The sequence below is a fragment of the Podarcis bocagei genome (genome assembly GCF_964188305.1).
Source record: "Podarcis bocagei genome assembly, chromosome: 10".
In the NCBI taxonomy this organism is placed as follows: domain Eukaryota; kingdom Metazoa; phylum Chordata; class Lepidosauria; order Squamata; family Lacertidae; genus Podarcis; species Podarcis bocagei.
The window spans coordinates 60,000,068-60,023,789 of record NC_138135.1 but is presented as its reverse complement, the minus strand read 5'-3'; the positions used below and the strand labels follow the sequence as shown (position 1 = coordinate 60,023,789).

The following is a 23,722-nucleotide window of genomic DNA, read 5'->3' as shown; positions in this document are numbered from 1 at the left end:
TCACTCAAAAATGGTGCCAAACGGTTGCAAATGCTCCCCTGAGAGGTTTGGCGGTCGAAACAGAAGGCTTTTTATCACAGGACGAAAAATCAGCCCTCGCAAACTTAACCGGAAGAAAAAAATTTTTTTGAAAAAATATCTAAAGCCCGGAGACACAATTTCAGCAAAAATGTGACGTTCTCCAATTCACTCAAAGATGGTGCCAAACGGTTTCAAATGCTCCACTGAGAGTTTTGGGGTAACAGAAGGCTTTTTATCACAGAACAAGAAATCAGCCCACGACAACTTAACCGGCAGAAAAAGATGTTTTTGAAAAAATTGCTAAGCCCCGGGGTCACAATTTCAGCAAAAAATCTGACGTTCTCCAATTCACTCAAAAATGGTGCCAAACGGTTGCAAATGCTCCTCTGAGAGGTTTTGCGGTCGAAACAGAAGTCTTTTTATCATAGGAAAAGAAATCAGCCCTCGACAACTTAACCAGCAGAAAAAGATTTTTCTGAAAAAATCCCAAAGCCACACAATTTCATCAAAAATCTGACGTTCTCCAATTCACTCAAAAATGGTGTCAAACGGTTGCAAATGCTCGTCTGAAAGGTTTGGTGGTCAAAACAGAAGGCTTTTTATCACAGGAAAAGAAAACAACCCTCGACAACTAAACCGGCAGAGAGAGATGCTTTCGAAATAATCTCTAAGAACCGGGGGTCACAATTTCAGCAAAAATCAGACGTTTGGCAATTCACTCAAATCTGGTGCCAAATGGATGTAAATGTTCCCTTGAGAGGTTTGGCGGTCGAAACAGAAGGCTTTTTATCACAGGAAAAGAAATCAGCACTCGAGCACTTAACCGTCAGAAAAAGATTTTTTTGAAAAAATCCGTAAGCCCCAGGGGTGACAATTTCATCAAAAATCTGATTTTTGGGAATTCACTCAAAAATGGTGCCAAACGGTTGCAAATGCTCCCCTGAGAGGTTTGGCGGTCGAAACAGAAGGCTTTTTATCACAGGACGAAAAATCAGCCCTCGAAAAAACTTAACTGGAAGAAAAAATTTTTTTTGAAAAAATATCTAAAGCCCGGAGATACAATTTCAGCAAAAATCTGACGTTCTCCAATTCACTCAAAAATGGTGCCAAACGGTTTCAAATGCTCCACTGAGAGTTTTGGGGTAACAGAAGGCTTTTTATCACAGGACGAAAAATCAGCCCTCGCAAACTTAACCGGAAGAAAAAAATTTTTTTGAAAAAATATCTAAAGCCCGGAGACACAATTTCAGCAAAAATGTGACGTTCTCCAATTCACTCAAAGATGGTGCCAAACGGTTTCAAATGCTCCACTGAGAGTTTTGGGGTAACAGAAGGCTTTTTATCACAGAACAAGAAATCAGCCCACGACAACTTAACCGGCAGAAAAAGATGTTTTTGAAAAAATTGCTAAGCCCCGGGGTCACAATTTCAGCAAAAAATCTGACGTTCTCCAATTCACTCAAAAATGGTGCCAAACGGTTGCAAATGCTCCTCTGAGAGGTTTTGCGGTCGAAACAGAAGTCTTTTTATCATAGGAAAAGAAATCAGCCCTCGACAACTTAACCAGCAGAAAAAGATTTTTCTGAAAAAATCCCAAAGCCACACAATTTCATCAAAAATCTGACGTTCTCCAATTCACTCAAAAATGGTGTCAAACGGTTGCAAATGCTCGTCTGAAAGGTTTGGTGGTCAAAACAGAAGGCTTTTTATCACAGGAAAAGAAAACAACCCTCGACAACTAAACCGGCAGAGAGAGATGCTTTCGAAATAATCTCTAAGAACCGGGGGTCACAATTTCAGCAAAAATCAGACGTTTGGCAATTCACTCAAATCTGGTGCCAAATGGATGTAAATGTTCCCTTGAGAGGTTTGGCGGTCGAAACAGAAGGCTTTTTATCACAGGAAAAGAAATCAGCACTCGAGCACTTAACCGTCAGAAAAAGATTTTTTTGAAAAAATCCGTAAGCCCCAGGGGTGACAATTTCATCAAAAATCTGATTTTTGGGAATTCACTCAAAAATGGTGCCAAACGGTTGCAAATGCTCCCCTGAGAGGTTTGGCGGTCGAAACAGAAGGCTTTTTATCACAGGACGAAAAATCAGCCCTCGAAAAAACTTAACTGGAAGAAAAAATTTTTTTTGAAAAAATATCTAAAGCCCGGAGATACAATATCAGCAAAAATCTGACGTTCTCCAATTCACTCAAAAATGGTGCCAAACGGTTTCAAATGCTCCACTGAGAGTTTTGGGGTAACAGAAGGCTTTTTATCACAGAACAAGAAATCAGCCCACGACAACTTAACCGGCAGAAAAAGATGTTTTTGAAAAAATTGCTAAGCCCCGGGGTCACTATTTCAGCAAAAAATCTGACGTTCTCCAATTCACTCAAAAATGGTGCCAAACGGTTGCAACTGCTACTCTGAAAGGTTTGACAGTTGAAACAGAAGGCTTTTTATCACAGGAAAAGAAATCAGCCCTCGACAACTTCAACAGCAGAAAACAATTTTTTTGGAAAAATCCCTAAGCCCCGGGTTCACAATTTCATGAAAAATGTGACTTTTGGCAATTCACTCAAAAATGGTACCTAAGAGTTGCAAACGATCCCCTGAGAGGCTTGACGGTCGAAACAGAAGGCTTTTTATCGCAGGAAAAGAAATCAGCCCTTGACAACTTAACCGGCAATTAACTCAAAAATGGTACAAAATGGTTGCAAAAGCTCCCCTGAGAAGTTTGGGGGTCAAAACAGAAGACATTTTATCACAGGAAAAGAAATCAATCCTCGACAACTTAACCGGCATAAAAAGATTTTTTTGAAAAAATCCCTAAGCCCCGGGGTCACAATTTCATCAAAAATCTCACTTTCAGCAAATCACTCAAAAATGGTGCCAAACGGTTGCAAATGCTCCCCTGAAAGGTTTGGCGGTTGAAACAGAAGGCTTTTTATCACAGGACAAGCAATCATCCCTCGACAATTTAACCAGCAGAAAAAGATTTTTTTGAAAAAATCTCTAAGCCCCGGGGTCACAATTTCATCAAAAATCTGACTTTCGGCAATTCACTCAAAAATGGTGCCATACGGTTGCCAATGCTCCCCTGAGAGGTTTGGCGGTCGAGACAAAAGGCTTTTTATCACAGGACAAGCAATCATCCCTCGACAATTTAACCGGCAGAAAAAGATTCTTTTCAAAAATTCACTAAGCCCTGGGGTCACAATTTCATAAAAAATGTGACTTTCGGGAATTCACTTAAAAATGGTGGCAAACGGTTGCCAATGCTCCCCTGAGAGTTTTGGGGGTCGAAACAGAAGACTTTTTATTACAGGACAAGCAATCATCCCTCGACAATTTAACCGGCAGAAAATATTTTTTTGAAAAAGTCCCTAAGCCCCGGGGTTACAATTTCATCAAAAATCTCACTTTCAGCCAATCACTCAAAAATGGTGCCAAACGGTTGCAAATGCTCCCCTGAAAGGTTTGGCGGTTGAAACAGAAGGCTTTTTATCACAGGAAATGAGATCAGCCCTCGACAACTTAACCGGCAGAAAAAAATTCTTTTCAAAAAATCACTAAGCCCCGGGATCACAATTTCATAAAAAATCTGACTTTCGGCATTTCACTTAAAAATGGTGCCCAGCAGTTGCAAATGCTCCCCTGAGAGGTTTGGGGGTCGAAACAGAAGACTTTTTATTACAGGACAAGAAATCAACCTTCGACAACTTAACCGGCAGACAAAGATTTTTTTGGAAAAAATCCCTAAGCCCCGGCGTCACAATTTCATAAAAAATCTTACTTTCGGCAATTCACTCAAAAATGGTGCCAAACGGTTGCAAATGCTCATTTGAAAGGGTGGCGGTCGAAACAGAAGGCTTTTTATCACAGGAAAAGAAATCAGCCTTCGACAACTTAACCGGCAATTAACTCAAAAATGGTGCCAAACGGTTGTAAATGTTCCCCTGAGAGGTTTGGGGGTCAAAACAGAAGGCTTTTTATAACAGGAAAAGAAATCAACCCTCGACAACTTAACCGGCAGAAAAATATTTTTTTGAAAAAATCCCTAAGTCACACAATTTCAGAAAAAATCTGATGTTCGGCAATTCACTCAAATATGGTGCCAAATGGTTGCAAATGCTCCCATGAGAGGTTTGGGGGTCGAAACAGAAGGCTTTTTAACACAGGACAAGAAATCAGCCCTCGACATCTTAGCTTGCGAAGAAACATTTTTTTGAAAAAAATCCCTAAGCCCCGCGGTCACAATTTCAGCAAACATCTGACGTTCTGCCATTCTCTCATAAATGGTGCCAAACTGTTGCAAATGCTCCCCTGAATGCTTTTTCCGTGGAAACAGAAGGATTTTTATCATTGGAAAAAGAATTAGCACTCGACGTCTTAGCTTGCGGAAAAACATTATTTTGTAAAAACCCCTAAGCCACGTGGTCACAATTTCAGGAAAAATCCGACGTTCTGCAATTCGCTCAAAAATGGTGCCAAACTGTTGCAAATGCTCCCCTGAATGCTTTTTCCGTGGAAACAGAAGGATTTTCATCATTGGAAAAAGAATTAGCCCTCGACGTCTTAGCTTGCGGAAAAACATTATTTTGAAAAAAAACCTAAGCCGCGCGGTCACAATTTCAGCAAAAATCTTACGTTCTTCAATTCACTCAAAAATGGTGCGAAACTGTTGCAAATGCTCCCCTGAAAGGTTTTTCTGTGGAAACAGAAGGATTTTTATCATCGGAAAAAGAATTAGCCCTCGACGTCTTAGCTTGCGGAAATGTTTTTTTTTAATAAATCCGTAAGCTGCACGGTCACAATTTCAGCAAAAAACTGACGTTCTGCAATTCACTAAAAAATGTGCCAAACTGTTGCAAAGCCCCCTGAAAGGTTTTTCTGTGGAAACAGAAGGGTTTTCATCATCGGAAAAAGAATTAGCCCTTGATGTCTTAGCTTGCGGATTTTTTTCTTTTTTAAAAAAAATCCCTAAGCCGCGCGGTCACAATTTCAGCAAAAATCTGACGTTCTGCAATTCACTAAAAAATGGTGCCAAACTGTTGCAAACGCTCCCCTGAAAGGTTTGGCGGTGGATACAGAAGGCTTTCGATGCTCGGCTAAGAAATCAGGCCTTGAAGTCTTAACCTGCGGGAAATCATTTTTCTTAAAAATTCCCTAAGCCCCGGGGTAAGAATTTCAGCAAAAATCTGAAGTTCCCCGATTCACTCCAAAATGGTGCCAAACTGTTGCAGATGCTCCCGTGAAAGTTTTGGCAGTGCAGACAGAAGGTTTTATTATACATGAAAAAACCAGCCCTTGGCCCCCTATCCCCTCGAAAAGCATTTTTTGGGGAAAATCCCTCGCTCACTTGGTCACAATTTCACCAAAAATCTAATGTTATTAGAATAACTCAAAAATGGTTCCAAATAGTTGCAAATTCTCCCCTGAAAGGTTTGGCAGTGCAAACAGCAGGTTTTATCTTAGATTTAATCCATCAGTCCTCAGCCCCCTAACCCGCAGGTTCAAAATTTTGCGAAATGGATGTCTTGGTCGATGGTATCAAAGGCCGCTGAGAGATCCAACAGAACTAGGAAACAGCTTTCACCTTTGTCCCTAGCCTGCCGGAGATCATTGACCAGCGCAACTAAGGCAGTTTCAATCCCATGATGAGGCCTGAATCCCAGTGGAAGGGATCAAATTGGTCTGCATCCTCCAGGCATGCCTGGAGTTGTTCAGCAACTACCCGCTCAATCACCTTGCCCAAGAATGGAAGATTTGAGACTGGGCAATAGTTGGCCATATTGGCTATGTCTAAAGATGTTTTTTAAAGAAGCGGTTTAATAACCACCTCTTTCAGCAGGTCTGAGAAGGCTCCGTCACAGAGAGAAGCATTCACCACAACTCATGGATGGTTGTGGTCTTATGATTCATTGACCTGGCTTTGTACAGCTGCACCTTCAAGTCATGTGGGTCTCCCTTGATGATTCCAGTTTCCATCCAGACCTGGAGGCAAAGATAGTCCTCAAACAGCGACTAAATCTGCTTCCTCGGTAATGACATGGTCTGGTCTTAGCCTAACTCCTCCTATTAATGGCACCATAACTCATTCCTCCAATTTATTTGACACTTATAAACCTTAACTTTTACTCCCCTTCTACTCTTTTCCTGGTTTCCCATCTGCTATCTTTTCAACTGTGTTTTCTTGCTCTACAAAGTTGCTTTCATGACCTTACATTACTCCACATTGTAATCTCTACTGCTGAGTATTTTTGTCAGCCAGTTACGATTATTTTCTTGTTATAACATTTCCCCATATAATCTCTATATAATGTCCAGTGCTCTTTTAAATCCTTATTGTCTTTATATCGCAATCTATTTGTCATACAGTGGTGCCTCGCAAGACGAAAAGAATCCGTTCTGTGATTCTCTTCGTCTAGCGGTTTTTTCGTCTTGCGAAGCAAGCCCATTGAAGGATTAGTGCTATTAGCGGCTTTTAGCGGCTTATCTGCTGATCGGATCAGCTGATAAGCGGCTTAGCAGCTTAGAGAAAGGGGGGAGAAGGGGAAAAAACCAGCAGGAACTCACAAGACATTGTCGTCTTGCGAAGCAAGCCCATAGGAAATTCGTTTTGCGAAGCACCTCCAAAACGGAAAACTCTTTCGTCTAGCGAGTTTTCCGTCTTGTGAGGCATTCGTCTTGCGGGGCACCACTGTACTGGCAAATTCTATACATTCTAATATTTTAAGGTGCCATTCTTCTCAGGATGGTACGGCATCTGCTCTCCACTTTTTTAAAAAAAACAATATTTATTAACCAGCCAATCAAATCAAATCACATAAATTCTGAATTACAAAGCCGAATTTTAAATTTTGTTGAGGGGACCCATATTTCAAGATCCGAAGGGGGATTCTGATCATCTTCTTGCTACTGCGTTAATGTCCAAATCAGTCCAAACAAAGTTCATAATTCTATCCAGTCTTATCTTGCTGTTTCCACATCTCATCTTGTTCGTATATTTTCTCTTTTTTCTTTATGATCTCTTCTGATAATCTCCTTAAGCCGATAAACACCAATAATAATCCTGTGTGAATTTTTCCGTTCGTCCAATCCTCAAATCGAGATGGTTTCCATATATCATCGCATTCATAGATAACATCGCTCTTTCCATCATTAACCACAGAACTGTCATTCTTAAGGAGTTCTGAGGAGTTTCACCCACAATATAAACAGCTCTATTTCTCTATTTCTCCTCCCAGACTTAAGTCCTCCAACAGAACTTCCCAATATGGCGACGGTATTTTTAACTGCGTCATTCCAAAGCCCTTATACATTCCACGCTCTTCTTAAAACATGCTTTGGTTAGAAAGTTTATCTCCACACAGTCGTAAATCCACAGCTTAAGTCCTTCAAACGACATTTCTGACTTGTGAGGGGGGGGTTCTTGTTTAATCACATAGAGGAAAGAAAGGAAAGCTTTCCCCCCTCCCCCATCCAGTCCCTTTGCCATACCGAGTCTTGATGTATCTTCATCTGGTTAATTCTTGTTCTTCCGACTCGTCTTGTCTATCAGAGATCTCTTCTGTTAGCAGTCTTTACTCCCCCTCCTTCCTTGAAATATGTGCATTCGCTTCATCCTAATCATTTCTTTTGAAGTTCTTGCAGCTAGAGGCGCGGATCAGAGGCAGCGTCCAGGAGCGCCGAAATCCACAGGAGGGCATTCTGCCTAGTGCCCCCATCCCCACAAATTCGGGGGTGGTATAGGGCACAGCAGGCAAGGGCAGCCCCCCCCACAATCCTGGGGGGGGGTAGGGAGGCTATTTACTCCCATCACAGCCTCCAAATTACCTCGTGTGGGTTGGAGAGATGTTATTGTCAGCCATCTTCTGATGCGCCCCTAGTGGCCCCTCTGCGCTCTCCACTTTTGTGTTACCAGAATTCGGGCAGCTGTGGTCACATCCATCCATAGAGTAATTTGATCTTTCGGGATTTCTGTTGTTATTCCCAGAAGGAAATCTTCTGGGTTTCGGGGAATCGTCCTTCTAAACATTTCCTTAAGTTCATTATGTACTATCTCCCATAATTCTTTTATTATTCTACAAGACCCCCATGAATGGTAAAATGTGCCAATTGTTTCTTTGCATTTCCAACATAGGTCACTTTTATATTTAGACATTTTGCCTAGTTTGCTTGGTGTCAAGTATCATCTGTGAATGATTTTTGGGTAGTTCTCCTTTAACGTGTAACTAGCAGTGAATTTTAAATTTTGTTTCCACAAATTCAAATCAATATTATGACCCCCATTCAAAGGGCTCCATGCAGGTCGTGAGTGGAGTGAGGAGCAAAAACCAGGATGGGCCAGAATGCAAAAGTGGGCAGAGAAAACCCCCGTCTAGGAAAACAAGGTATTATCAAACTTGAAGGATGCTTCCCAGCCAAGGAGGTTGTAAGCCGGGCTGCGGGGAGCATGGCAGCCTGAGGAGAATCCTGAGGGCTGGATAGAGAAGCCTGGCGTCACATCCCGGTGTTACAACCAGGGGAAAACATTGCTGCAGAGACAAAAAGCCTGCTGTTGTTGGCCTAGTCCAGGCATCCCCAAACTCGGACCTGCAGAGGTTTTCACCCCCAATGTTCTGCCCAGACACTGAGGTCTAGCGCCGAGGGCCTTCTGGCGGTTCCCTCACTGCGAGAAGCCAAGTTACAGGGAACCAGGCAAAGGGCATTCTCGGTAGTGGCACCAGCCCTGTGGGACACCCTCCCACCAGATGTCAAAGAGAACAGTAACTACGAGATTTTTAGAAGACATCTGAAGGCAGCCCAGTTTAGGGATGCTTTTAATGTTTGATGCATTACTGTATTTTAATATTTTGTTGAAAGCCGCCCAGAGTGGCTGGGGAAGCCCAGCCCGATGGGCATGGTATAAATAATAAATTATTATTAATATGAATATTATTAAGGAGGCAAAAGGTTTCCAATATGTCACCCCCTCATCCCCAAACCCTAGAAACTGGGTTAAGAAGGGCAGCAAACTGCTTCTAGCTCAGGCTCTCCCAAACTGGGGCCTCCAGTTGTTTTTGGACTATGATTCGCATCACCCTTGACCTCTGGTCCTAGCTAGGGATGACAGGAGTCATAGTCCAAAGACAGCCTGAGACCCAAGTTTGGGAAACCCTGCTCCAGCCTCTGGCTTGACTAAGGTGGAATCTACACACATATAAAAAATGCTGTCAATATGCTTCTTCTCAAAACGTTTCGAAAACCACATTGAATTTGCCATAGCTCACCCCCGCCATCTAGTGTCACATTTGTATATTGCACCTTGCAACACACATTTTATTGGCAGCTATGTGGCTGAGTCCATATGTGGTTGTTCGGGGTTTCCTCAAGCTGGAGATGAGAGTCGGAAGAAAGGATTGTCTTCCTCCCCCCAAAGAATCCCAGGAACTGTGGTTTGCTAAGGGTGCTAGGAATTGCGGTTCCCAGGATTCTTTGAGGGAAAGCTGTTTGCTTTAAATGCACGATAGTCTGAAACTCTGAAAAACTGGGAATGCTGGTTGGGGGTGATAGGAGTTGTAGTTCTACACATCTGGAAAGTGGCAGGTTGGGGAAGCCTAGGATAGGCTGAGCATGAGATCAACCTCCTCTGGTCCACCGTAATAGTTGAAGCAGCAGGTAGGTCTGGAATTTCTTGAAACTTAAATTTTATTTTATTTTTTAAAATTCTTTATTACAGTTGCCAAAACCACATTCCATTCCCTCAATCGTACCTTACCTTATAATAAACAATCACATTTCTTGAAACTTTATTCTTTATAAATTTTATTTATATTTTTCATCATTACAGTTTCGAAAACCATGTTCACATTGAAACCAACATTTCCCTCAATCATATCTTACTTTATAATAAACAATGCAATTTCTTGAAACTTTCTTCCAGGCTGTCATTCTGTTTTTTTCTGCGCCATAGACATTTCTGTGAGAACACGCCCCAATTCTTTAGAAACAAGCGATGCCACTGCAAGGTCACCCATCTTAGCAAAGCCAGCACAGTAGGTTCTCCCAGCAAAAACCATACAATTAGCAGCTTTTTCGTAGTCCTCCCCCTCAAGTTTATTAAATTCTGCAGCCCTGGATTTTTATATAAAAAAAATCCTTCCTGTAGCACCTTAAAGACCAACTAAGTTAGTTCTTGGTATAAGCTTTCGTGTGCATGCACACTTCTTCTTCAGTATCTTAGTTGGTCTTTAAGGTGCTACAGGAAGGATTTTTTTTATTTTGACTATGGCAGACCAACACGGCTACCTATCTGTAACTGGATTTTTATAGGTGTTCTCCGTGCTGCTCTAAGTCCTTCTGAGAACAACAGAAGTTACTGCCAGGTTAATAATAATAATAATAATAATAATAATAATAATAATAATAATATCTGGCTGGGTTTTCCCAGCCACTCTGGGCGGCTCCCAACAGAATATTAATAATAATATGTAATATAGGATTGCAGCTTTTATCTGTGGCCTTCCAAATTTTGTTGGACTTCAGTTCTGATCAACCCAACCAGCATGACTAATAGTTAGAGATGAGGGTACAGTGGTGCCCCGCAAGACGAATGCCTCGCAAGACGGAAAACCCCCTAGACGAAGAGACTCGCGGAACGGATTCTTTTCGTCTTGCGAGGCACCACTGTATCATAAATCCAGTGCAATCTGGTGGCTCTAACTTTAGAGGTTAGGGCTGCCATATTTCAAACAGTGGAGCTTTTTTAAGCAAAGTTGTTAAGCTCTTTTTTAAAGTTTTGTCCAGAGTTGTCAAGCTTTTTTGGCAACATCGCAGAAAATAAAATAAAATACTGTTTTTGAGCTATTTTTATGGAAAGTCAGCAAAAACGGCACTGCCATCATGGGCTGCCTTACGTCCAGATTTTCCTGGACGTTTAGACGATTTTTGCCCACACACTGCTGCAGCTACAGTATTGGATAAACACAACAATATGTGGAATGAATTTATACAAAATGTAGTAGACTATAAATATTTATATTGGTAATAAGTTAATAATATGGAATTTATAAAAGAATGTACGGGTTAGGGTATTTTTTTATCTATTCATATCATGTTTCTCTCACCTTTACATAGTTCTGTGTTTTGTTCTTTTCCGATTTTTCTTCTTTTCGTATCACTTTACTAATTTATATTTGAATTTCCCCCCCCAATAAAATGTCAATTAATAATTGCCAAAGGGGGGGGGCACCTTTAAAGAAGGAAGAACTTTCAACAAAGAATGGGGGAGATATGCAGATTTTTTTAAAAAAAATGGTAAACAATTAAATACATCAAGCAGTTAAAAGAAATATGTTACTGTGCAGTATACAGTAATGGATAAAGTACAGTAAGATTAATTGGAAGTCAGTTTTAAATTTCTTCTCTATAAGTTTTATAATTGTGTTCAGTATCAGGAGTATATATGATAATTATATTAATCTTCTTGTATCTTATAGTGTGGTGGTTTGTTTGATTTTTCTGTTATTTGTTTGATTGTATGTTTGTTTACTTGTATGTACGTCTGTTTTCTCATAAATGTATTTATTTTAAATTAATAAAGATATATTTAAAAAGGTGACTTTTGCAGAAATACAAAGAGTAAGAAACAAAAGGAGCAAAGAAAGAGAGGCAAATGTTTGTATACGGTCATAGGCGCCGACTCCATGGGGCCTGAGGGGGCTCGAGCCCCCTCAAAAAAATTTTTTGGGGGGCTCAGCCCCCCCAATAATCTCGGGCGCCCTTCCAGCAGAGCGCCGCCGCCGTCCCCCGCCTCCTCCCCACCTGCTCCTTCGCCAGCCAGCCAGCCAGCCGCGTGCCCTAGTCGGAGAGCCCCGGCCGTCCCCCGCGAGATTAGGGAATCCCCGGGGGCGGGGGCTCCTGCCTCGCTGCTTCGCAGCACCACCGCCACTGCCAAGGCACTGCCGGAAATCCCGCGAGAACAGGGGAATCCCGACTGGCCACACCTCCCAGCCAGCCAATCGGCTGGCTGGGGGGCGTGGCTTGCCCTATTTAGGGCCGGAGCCACTTTATTTGCATATTCATGAGCTTATTTATTATTCATGAGCTTTCCCGCCCCCCCCCCCAATATTTTTTATAAGTCCGCGTCCCTGTATACGGTACGGCTGTCATATGTCCGGATTTTTCCGGACAATTATAAGGGTTTCAAAGGTGGAATTGACGTATGCGGGGAATATCCAAAAGGTGGCGCTTTGTCCTGGATCAATCAAAAAATCAAGTCAATCTAAAAATACTGAATGGTTTAGTTTATGCAAAAGATGCAGGAATTTATGGTATGCAAAATGAACAATAGAAAGAGAAGAAGAAAGTCTTTGATATTTTAAGGTTGTTTACATGAATATTCAAAATTGTAAAACTGAAAAACTTAATAACAATTATTAGTTTTTAAAATCACGCTTTTTGGCTTAAAAAATAGTTTGGGGGGTGTCCTGGTTTTTCACTTTTTGAAATATGGCGAGCGGCGACCCTAAGGTGGAGGGAAGTCTAAGCAACAACTATGTATGCAATCGTTATTTGACGATTATTGCTGCCTATTTGGAAAAACCTGAAAATAAAATTTATAGAAAAAAGAAAAAAGAGTTAATGGGTTAAATTTGACGGCGAAACTAAGAGACCCCAATGATGAACCTGCTTCTGGAAAACCCATTTTGGGCTATCCGTTGAAGCATCAAAATGATCTGAAACCGTGAGCTGGATTCGAGATATAAGAGGCGGGAATAAAAAAAGAAATGGTAAAATTAAGTTAGGGGTCATGATTATAACGATAGGGTTGATATTTTTTAAAAAAGTGAAAATCTTTGGCAAATCTTTTTTGAGATTTCATTGGCAAAATTGTTGAGCTGCTCCCCCCCCCCCGCCAAAATTTCGAAAGAACTGGACGTTTCCGAGCTATTTATGAGGAAAAGCGGCACGCGATCCATCCGCCCGGATTTTCCCGGACGCACAACCCGACACCCCTCGCGCCCCCGGCGTTGGCCTGCGTCCCGGGAATTCCGGACTTATGGCAACCCGCCGAAACGAGGGGGGGGAGGAAAAGGGGAACATAAAGAAGAATGCTATATTGTACGCGGAGTCGATTTGTTAGAATCTCAATAACCAGAGGGGGGTTTTTTTGTGTGTTTTTTGGTGGGGGACGACAATGCGGTCCGGGACACCGCACTCTGCGCTTGCCTCGGAGCGCTCTAGGTCTTGGAGCGCCTCAGGCTACGCGAAGGCCGCTGCGCCACCACAGGCGCGGCGGTCCTCCAGCACTAGGGGGCGGCACTCCGTCCCTCGCTCTGTGCAGCCGCTCTGGGCGGCCGCCGCTGGGTACGCATCGCGAGCCCCCACGGCGCATGCGCAGTCGGAGGAGGCGAGGAGGAGGAGGCGGCGGCGGCTGGAGCGAGGCGCTCGCTGCTGGTGGGCCGGCGAAGGCGGCAGGTAAGGCGGGCGAGGGAAGAAGAGCCTCCCCGGGAGGAGAGGCGCGCGCGCGTCCCCTGCGGCCTTTTCCACCTCTCCCTTTCCCTTCGGAAGCGGGGCTCCTTCTACGGCCTCGGTTCCTCTTTCGCGTCCGCCGTTCCTCAGCCGCCTCCCGGCTGCTGCCCGTCCTCGGCTGGGCGCCTGTGGCCGCTCACCTCGGATGCCGGCGGAGGAAGGAGGCTCCCCGGCTCTTCTCTTCCGAAAGGCGAGGGAGCCCGCGCGCAACGCAACACACGCAGCCCTCGCAGGGTTCGAAACTCGCGTTGCTCCAGGCGCATTTGGCGACCGGAAACGCTAGCAGTTTCTGAGCTTTGGGTGCAGCAGCCCTGCGCCTGAGATTTCTGGTGAAACCCGCAGAGAGGAAGGAAAGGAGGACCTTTTTCTGCCCCCTTCCAGCTACTCTCCGAAGACTGGAGAAGAGACCCTCTTCTCTAATCCAAGAGATGATCATTACTTTTGTATACTGCCCTGTGCCCAGGTCTTAGGGTAGTGTGCAACGAAAAGATCACAATATGAAAACACAAAATGCATAAGAAAAAGAAATCCCCCCATCACACTTTAAAAGGGCGTTGAATGTCAAATCAGCCAAAGGCCTGGTTAAAAAGGAACATTTTTGCTTGGTGCCTAAAGGTGTACAGTGGTACCTCGGGTTACAGAAGCATCATGTTACAGATGCTTCAGGTTACAGGCTCCACTAACCCAGAAATAGTACCTCGGGTTAAGAACTTTGCTTCAGGACGAGAACAGAAATTGTGTGGCGGCGGCATGGCAGCAGCGAGAGGCCCCATTAGCTAAAGTGGTGCTTCAGGTTAAGAACAGACCTCCGGAACGAATTAAGTTCTTAACCCGAGATACCACTGTATAATGAAGGTGCCAGCCAACTCTTCCTAGGGAGAGCATTCCACAAACAGGGAGACATTGTAGATAGCACAGTGGGAACTTTTTCACTCTCTTCCCCCACTCCTGCAGGCAGTTTCTAAATTCCCATTGTTCTAGTGGCATTTTGCAACAGCGAATTTCATTAGTGCGAGCAGTTTCTGAGCTCTGGGTGCAGCCCTGCGTCTGAGATTTCTGACGAAAACCACAGAGTGGAAAGAAAGGAGGACCTTTTTCTGCCTCCTTGCTTCCAGCTACTCTCCAAAGACTGGAGAAGAGACCCTCTGAAGAATATTAGGGGGGTGGGCAGGGGAAGGACTAGACCATGTGAAAAATGAATGTAATATTTTAGCTGCAGTTCGTTTGTTTTCAGTTTTGTATTCTTGTTATTAAAAAAGTGTGCCTAGATATTCCATTGTTGTGCCCATAACCTTGGTTTATAAGGTGCCGTTTCGCTCCTAGTTTCATATCTCCATTTCTAACACTGATGCCTTCACATTTATACTTTATTCAGGGAGAGCTTAGTAGCAAAAGGAAGCTTTCAGCTGAATACAGAAACAGTGATTCAAGAGCTGAAAGGAGCCAATATATAACACACATTGCGCGGTGGTTACAGTGTTGGATTAGGACAGGGTTTCCCTGTGCCATTTAGCTCCTAGCTTTCATATTTCAGTTTCCAACAATGACCCCTTGCTTTGAGTCTTGCCTCTGCCCTGAGCTTCCTAGGTTGCTACTCATGTCTTTCTCTCAGCCTCAGTCTACCCAACTGCAAAATGGTGTGTGCGTGCGTGCGGTGATACTGGCTGACTTTAGGCACTTGAGCCAACTCCTAGGGGCTGAGGTCCCTTTGATCGCTCCCAATAAAATATTTGAGGGGGCTGGCTCCCCTCCCAAGTTGGTAGGCGTTGCCATTCCAATGGTGTACATGGACCACATCATGTGATCCATTATGCAGGGCTGAGGTTAGCTGGGCACCCCCAATATTTTACTCAAGTTGGCACCCCCATGCTTGATGAAAGGGTCGCTGCTGCATAACACATGTGAAGCTCTTTGCGTGCTTGAAAACATTTTATTTTGTTTGATATTAATCCCATATATGCCCCCTTCCAACTCTGTGGTGCAGTGATTCTATGCGCATGTAGGTGTCCTGAGAAGTTCAGACTGCAAGGGTTAAATGAACATCCCAGAGCATTTACAGAGTGTGGTTCCCATGGTCGCTGAGTAGCCCCAGTCAGCTGCCACGCACCTGGAGCTGGGGAAGTCTGAAGTCCCAGCTCCTCCAGGAACTTTGAGCACCGACACTTCTTCCGAGAAATTAAATGCTGCTCTTATCCACGTCACCACCAGAGTGGTGAAAGTCTGCATTCTCAAGTCATTATCAGTGAAGTGTTGAGTCATGATTGTGATTTCCTTGTGCAAAGTTTGCAGGGAGGTCAGATGATGTTAGCCCATTGCTGATCATTTGTTCTGATTTGTTTGCCCTGCCGCATGAGGCAGTTGTTATCCCACACTTGCTGGTGCATTTTCCTGTCACTTATTGCAAAAAGCCCATGGTGTGGGTGGGTGGGTTTGCTGTACTTTAATTGTGCAACCCAAATGTGCAGTTGAATGCCACTTGCAAAACAGAGGCCTCTAGGTCTTTGGCAGTGGTTTTCAACCCGTGCGCCGTAGAACCCTGGGATGCCTTAAATCAGTGTTTCCCAACCTTTTTTGGGCAAAGGCACACTTGTTTCATGAAAAAAATCTCGAGGCACACCACCATTACAGCCCCGTGACGTCAGCGCGTCACGCCGGGAGGGACATGAATTGCTAGCAAATTACATAATCACCTCCTTGAGGCCTGGCTCATATTCTCCGAAGGCAGAACCCCATTAATTAACAGGACAGACTCACACCATAGCCAAGACGAGGGGGGAAAACCTCAGTCATGCACAGTCATGCACATGTGGGGGCTAAATGAGGACGAAGACCGGGCAGAGAGCAGGGTTCAAATCACCCCACCTGGCCAGGACAATCCCTGGGTGCTCCCTTGGGCCACTCGCCTGACCCACCTCGCAGGGCTGTTGTTGCGAGGATAACACGGGGAGAACCACGCGCGCCCCCGGGAGCTCCTTGGAGGAGAAAGCGGGCGATGAATGCAATGCACGAAATATATGAGAGGCAACCAGGTTTTGCAGGTGAGGGGCCCCCGCCAGCCTCCGCTTCCAACACCCGGCGCAACGACGCCGAAGTTTCCCCCCGGGCTTGGCTCGGGGAGCAGCGCTGCTCCCCCCCGGCTCCCCTTCGCCCTCCCGGCTCTCTCTGCCGCCCACTGGGGACCCCCCTCACCTGCCAAGTCCGGAGCGCCGGTGGAAGTTGCATGCATGCATGCAGGGCGCCGCGTTGCCATTGCATTGCACTGCACTCCATGCAACGCCTGCACGCATGCATTGCCTTGCACGCCCGCCAAGGGGTCTCCCCGCGGTCCGATGCGTCCCCTCCGGCGTGGATGCAGCATTGCAAAAATAACCCCCCCCCGACGCAGCCCTACCTGGGGGGCAGCCTCCGACGCTCCGCCCGGCCCGCCAGGCCACGCTGGGAAACGTAGTTCGCGCACCCCGCGCGGGCGCGGAGCCCAAGGGCGAGGGGACTACGGATCCCGGCAGCCCCCGCGCCGGGGACGGAGGGGGAGAGGCCGGGTGCAGGGATGGAGGGACGGGTGGGCGAGCGAGTGAGTGAGTGGCAGCCGCCAAGCCTTGGCCGAGAGCCAGGAAGGGCCTCCCCGGAGGAGGAGGAGGGAGGCGCAGAGCGGGAGGGAGGGGAGGGAACCCCAGGGGTCATCTAGTGACGGCGCCCCAATCGAAAATTTGACTAAAAAAAAAAAATTCGAATTTTTTAATTTTTCCCGCGGCACACCAGGCAACATCTCGCGGCACACTAGTGTGCCGCGGAACAGTGGTTGGGAAACACTGCCTTAAATGATGGTCAGGCGTGCTGCGGGCACCACTGGCCTCTGTCCCTCTTTCCTTCCCTCCCTCTTCTGATGCCCTCTTGTGTCTCTGCCTCCCAAAAAGGCTTGCACAGCTGTTTGTTGCAGCAGCCCTGGCTGCAAGCTCCCCAGGGGAATGGTGCCTCTGGTGCTGGCCAGGGGATGCTTCCCAGGCCCCTGTGGGGCAGTGTGAGGAGGCACCTCTCTTTGGGGCGGCGGTGGGGAGTTCAGACACACAATTAGCTGACAAAACCTTGTCAGAAAGGAGCATGCACAACTGCTATGAATTTGGAGGCACTACATATATTTAGAGTAGTTCTTAAGGCAGTTTGATGGAGCCTCTGACTGCAAAGAATTTTAAAAGGGCAGGGTGAATTGAGAACAAAATAATAAATGGGGTTTCATAAGGTAAGTGTTTATTGATGCTTGTTGGGACCACTATCATGCTTTCATGTCCTGCCCCTCTCGTGGGGGTGTGGTAGTAAAGGTTGCTGCAACACTCAGAGGAGAGTGCACATGCTGTCTCTCTCTCTCTCTGGAGCATGGCAGGGAATTGTGCCCTGTGACTCTGCCCAGGGAGAGGGCAGAAGCAAGAGAAATTGAAGAGGCTGCTGTTGCCACTTCCTTCTCTTGCTTGACAAACCTGGTCTGGCAACGTGGAGAATTTGAACCGTGGGGCTCCCTAGAGGGAGAACGCAGGCCACCCACTTCTTCCATGTGCAGTACAGTGGACGCTTGGGTTGCGAACGTGATCCGTGCGGAAGGCACGTTCGCAACCCGCAGCGCCACGTCTGCACGCACAGGTTGCAATTTGGCGCTTCTGTGCATGCACGACCGCCGAAACCCGGAAGTAACCTGTTCCGGTACTTCTGGGTTTTGGCAGGTCCGAAACCTGGAAAAACACAACCTGAAGCGTCTGTAACCCGAGGTATGACTGTGTAGTGTGGAGCATTCCAATCTCTTTGGTAACTAAGGTGAAATCTACACACATATAAAAAATGCTGTGAAAATGCTGCTTTTAAAAAATGTTTTAAAAAATACATTGAATTTGGCATACATGTTCTCTCTGATTTCCCCCCTGCATTCATTTACTTCCCCTTCCTTTGTTAGGTTGTAATCATCATCTAGAAGCAGGAGGCTGACCTTTTTTACTTTGTATAGCTCCGTGTAGGATATCCATTGGTAGATACCACATTCACACCCTTCTCCCAAGTGTTAGCAGTTTGTTTTACAAAAATAAAATATCTGACAGTGCTCAGTTGAGTTCAGTTGTTTTTTTTTGTAAGTGCATGCCTTTAGACTAGGCATTTAAAAAGCAGTAGAGGTCATACCTTTCTTGAATAGTTTAATTAGCGCTTGTGTGTGTGTGTAATTGGCTTGCATTTAAATGTGCATTTAAATGGTGCAAATTTAGGTTTTTGAGCTTGGTCTAAATAGATAAATGAGAAGGGGCGGGCGTCAAGGAAAGAAAAAATGGCACTGACCTTGGGAGACTATGTATAGCCTTTGGAGAGCATTTGGAGGTGCAGTGAGAGTGTGTTTTGACTATACACAATTTTGGCTTTACACGTGATCCCTGGAACATAATCCCTTGTAAATTGAAGGTCAACTCAATAGTACTTCCAGTCCATAGTAATTTATACCTTACTGATGAGCAATCCTAAAACTGAGTACAGAAAAGTGTTTATAGGGCTTATTCCTATACTTAACATTCTTTGTACAGTTTTCAGTCTTCTCCTGCAATTCTATTCACACGTGCCGAAGACTGAACGCAGAGTACTGAGGACTTGCTTCAGAGTAAGCATGCATGGGAATTGCACTAATAATATTATAGTAAAATATTGTACAGAAGGTCATGGGACAAAGGATTCCTTATTATCAAAGCACTACAATATTTGCCTTTCCAGCTGTAAAATAATAATAAAAAACCACAAGTGTTTGCACTGTAGGCTTGGCTTTTCTGATACCATGGCTTTAAATTGCTTTTTAATTTTCATTCTGAAGGTGAACTGTTAACAGCAGAGTTATTTTGCAGTTGCATGATACAAGCATGTGCATTTATATTGGGCCCCTGAGCATCTTTATGTATTGAGAGAGAGAGATTGTAGCCCTTAAGACTGGTGATAGATATGAAATTCTTCCTCAGGAAATAGAGGAAAACTGCACAGAATTCTGAACCAAAGTTTTTCAATGGTCCACAGTAGCTCCTTACTTCCTAGAAGCAACTGCATTAAGCAAAATCTCCGAGTCTTGCCTTTCCTGGCATGCAATTTTTGATAGCAGCCAGCTGTACAGTCTGCATGGGTGAGTTAAATTAAAGCCATGGCTAAAAAATTACCCTCCTGAAGAAGGTACATCGCCTTTTGATCCTTGACATGGTTTCCTTCACAACCCCTAGTTTAGCACTAAAGCATCGAACCGAAAATGCTTGTGGCCGCCACACATGATTGCCTTATGTGATTTCAGGCCAGAGGCAGAAGTGAGGAAGCATAGCGTGGGAAGCGTAGCGTAGAGAGGAAGCACAGCGGCAGAGCACACACTTTGCATAAAGAACGCCCTGGGTCAAACCCTGGCATCTTCAAAGATCTATAGCCAGCAGAGAGTTGATCATACTGGGCTCGATTAACCAGTTCTCTGGCTCAGTATTTTTGCATTTCTGTATTTTTCCATCTGAAGAAATGCATGCAATCTCGCTTTTATAAATTAAATTGAGAAATTGCTAGCCTACCATTTTTCCTTTAATGGTCCGTCTACTGATACACAAATTAATTTTAAAACACCTTTCTTTTGCTTGGGTTGTGTGGAATGAGATCTTTGGTACAATGAGATCTTTGGTACAAGGCCCGTTGGGAGTGCTGGGCAAAGTCAGGGTTAGCCAGACACCAGGTGCATTTGGCACCTGGCTTTTGACCACTTGCAACCTAGTGAGGATGCCTGGGTGCCAGGATGGAGCCATCTGAAGGTACATGCCTGGGGAATCATTGGAACTTGACTATTTTACACACTAAAACCACATCCTGTAGAAATCTACCAGTTACATTTAGTTGCGCAGTCAGAATGAATTTCAGAAACCAAAATGCTTTTTCCGTGCAGCCTGAGCAGGAGCGGTGTACAGCATTGTAGTTAATTGTTGTAACTTGTCTTCCTTTATTCCACCCCACCGCCCTGCTCACAGTTGTGAAGAATATTCTTACATTAGGAATCGTCTGTGTCACCATTCAGAAAAAGAGGCAGGAATAGGCTGATACAGTGGTGCCTTGCAAGACGAAATTAATCCGTTCCGCGAGTCTCTTCGTCTTGCGGTTTTTTCGTCTTGCGAAGCACGGCTATTAGCGGCTTAGCGGCTATTAACGGCTTAGCGGCTTTAAGAAAAAGGAAACAAACTCGCAAGACGTTTCGTCTTGCGAAGCAAGCCCATAGGGAAATTTGTCTTGCGGAACGACTCAAAAAACGGAAAACTCTTTTGTCCTGCGAGGCATTCGTCTTGCGAGGCATTCGTCTTGCAAGGTACCACTGTATACAGGCAGACTGCCCTGGATCAAGTGATGCTCTTTAAGTTCTTAACCGAGCTCAATGTTGTCATCTGAACTAGCCGGATATTTAACTGAGAATCAATCACAGGCAGTCCATCATTTGAAAAATAAGACTTTAAAGCTGTCTTGCCCCCAAATGGAAACTAGACATTTTGTTTGGCAAGCCTAACCTTGGTTTAAGGAACCATTTGGCACCTGGGCTTATATTATCTGAGTTTCTAAAACTGGGCAAAGTGTCTTCTGGTCAACCCCCTTATCTGTCAGTAGCCCTGGTGGGTTTAATGTGACTGCAGTGGCAGTGATCCAAAGAGCATAAAGCCAACTGTATAATTTCCCACAATGCCCCAGGGTGAACCCGGGCTGGAGCATTGTGGGAAATTTAAAGAGTGGCTATTCCCAGTCACTTGCCACTGCTCAGAAAGAAGGATCTAGGAGGGGCCCAGGGCAAGCTTTGTCCCTGGGCTCAGCCAGCTGCCCAGAGATAGCAGGTGCTGACGTATGCTTTCAAAATCCAGCTATTCTGCAATTACGAAACTGAAAAGGTGAAAGTGCACGCACACTTGGAGAAAAATATCTGAGGGCTTGAAAAAAAAATACATCTAATTATTAACCTCCAAAGGAACATGTAATAGAAAAATCATGACCACTGTTGCATAAGAACTGTTATTTCCTAGTTCTCCTTCACAGATTCTAACCTATAGTACTTTTTTGCAGAACAATGTGTAACATTTTGCAAGTGAACTTCCTTGTTTCCTTTCTTTGCCTCTGGTTCTTTAATTTGAGCCAGGCTTGCAAGTGCTGTTAGGATTTGGCACAGCTACATAGAGAAGGGATGGTTTCTGAATATTGGTAAAGCGCCTCTTCTGGTTATGAAATAAAACGCCAAATTCAATCCTGCATAGTCCTTCAAATAAACTTGTACACAGAAGCTGTTTTCTCTTAAGGGAGGTGCAGTTTTTGCAGCAAAGCCAACCAGCTGATTAGAGTTCCCTTCCCACTATGCCCTGCGACTCAGTAAACGGAACGAGATACGAGCTCTTTCCAGAGACAGAGATTACATTTGGCGTTGATCAGGTTAAGAAAAATGATAAGGCGTGGAGGTTTGTGGTGGGAAGGTATGGACTCGATAATTGATAAAGAGTTTCATTTGTAGTGCGCCGAGCATGTCCAATGGCAGCTATATATATCATAGAATCACAGAGTTAGAAGAGACCCTGAGGTTCATCTAGTGCAATATTAGTACTGAAAAAGGGAATCTGCTGCAAATCGCCTGGGGCAGTTTCTAGTCGCTGGTGGTGACCTGGCAACATGCTAATGAGCCTGAAGTAGTTGTGTGGAAATGGTATCAGTTATTAAGAAAAACAATTTGTAAATTAGGATTTGCATATCTGATGCCTAATGGCGTGATGTCAACTGTTTTAAAGTTTTATGTATAAGTAACGAGATTATTTCGCATTAAGTTGAATTAATTTGAATGCTGAGAATAAAGATTTAAGAAGCAGTGTTGACCAGTGACAGAAATTAGGCATTTCTTCAGGGGCAGTGTTAGAAACTCAGATATATAAGATAATCGCCAAATGACACCTTAAACCTGGGTTACGGTCACCACAACGGAATATCCAGTCACTTTTTTAGCAATGAAATTACTTATTATTATCATTGTTATTATTATTTCTATGCTACTTTATATTTTAAAGAAAAAATATCGAAGTGGTTTACAACACATTAAAATATCAAATATAGCAATCCAGAATAAAACAAATTCAAGGAAAATATTTCAGATCCTTCTCTAAATGACATTTTGCCATCCCCATATTCATTTACCTACAGTGGTACCTCAGGTTACATACGCTTCAGGTTACAGACTCCGCTAACCCAGAAATAGTACCTCGGGTTAAGAACTTTGCTTCAGGATGAGAACAGAAATTGGGTGGCGGCAGCAGTGGGAGGCCCCATTAGCTAAAGTGGTGCTTCAGGTTAAGAACAGTTTCAGGTTAAAAACAGACCTCCGGAACGAAATAAGTACGTAACCCAAGGTACCACTGTACTTAATTTATAGCGTTGCCCCACAGCAGAAATGCTCTAGGAAGGCTGTGGGGGTGTAGTGGTGACATTGGGTCAGTCACAGCCTCTTATCCTACCTCAGAGGGTCATTGTAGGAATTAACTGAGGAGGTAAGAGAACCATGTACTCCTTGGAGAAAAAGGTGGGATAGAAATGCAAACAAATAAGCTCTTCTGCTTACCTTACCTGCTTAAGAAATCTGGAGGAGCCAGCCAGATGGAGATGTCAGCTGCCATCCTGGCATCCAGACATCTCTATGTGGTCGCAATTGGACCTGTGCCAGACGCAAATGGGCAAGGCTGTGTGCAGATTTATGAAGGCTGCAATCTTGTAGACATTTCCCTGGGGAGCAAGCTTTATGGGATTAATGGGGACTTCCTTCTGAAGAAGTGTGTTAAGCATTGCATGGTAAGATGCCTCAAGTGTAGCTGCTGTCGAATAAGTGCCAGGAAGCTAGTATATATATATATATTTAAAAACTTATACCTGAAGCAAAATAGAAGACTTTTTTTTTTTGTATCAAAGGCTGTCGATCCACCCCCCACGCTTTTCAAGTTTAAGCGGGCCAGAATGATCGTGTTTTACAATCTTGCATGGGCACGCATGTGGTAGTTACTTATTACTAAATTAAGAATGATTAAGACAGGCTGGTGTTTTTAATACTGGTGCACCTGCTGTGTGTAATTGCAGCCTGCCACGGGTAAAGACCGTAAAGATTTTAGTGAATGGTTTTTCATCTTACCCGCAAATAGCTTTCTCGGAAGT

General features: G+C 44.4%; 1 protein-coding gene across 1 annotated transcript in view; it reads left to right on the top strand.

Moving 5' to 3' along the window:
* The first annotated feature begins 13,181 nt into the window (after positions 1-13,181).
* The window catches only part of FAM3C (FAM3 metabolism regulating signaling molecule C), a 39,757-nt gene continuing 29,216 nt past the window's right edge, over positions 13,182-23,722 (top strand). The window contains exon 1 of the mRNA XM_081211814.1: positions 13,182-13,477. Within this exon, the coding sequence (XP_081067940.1) occupies positions 13,197-13,477 (281 nt within the window). The 5' untranslated portion in view covers positions 13,182-13,196. The remainder of the gene's footprint in view (positions 13,478-23,722) is intronic.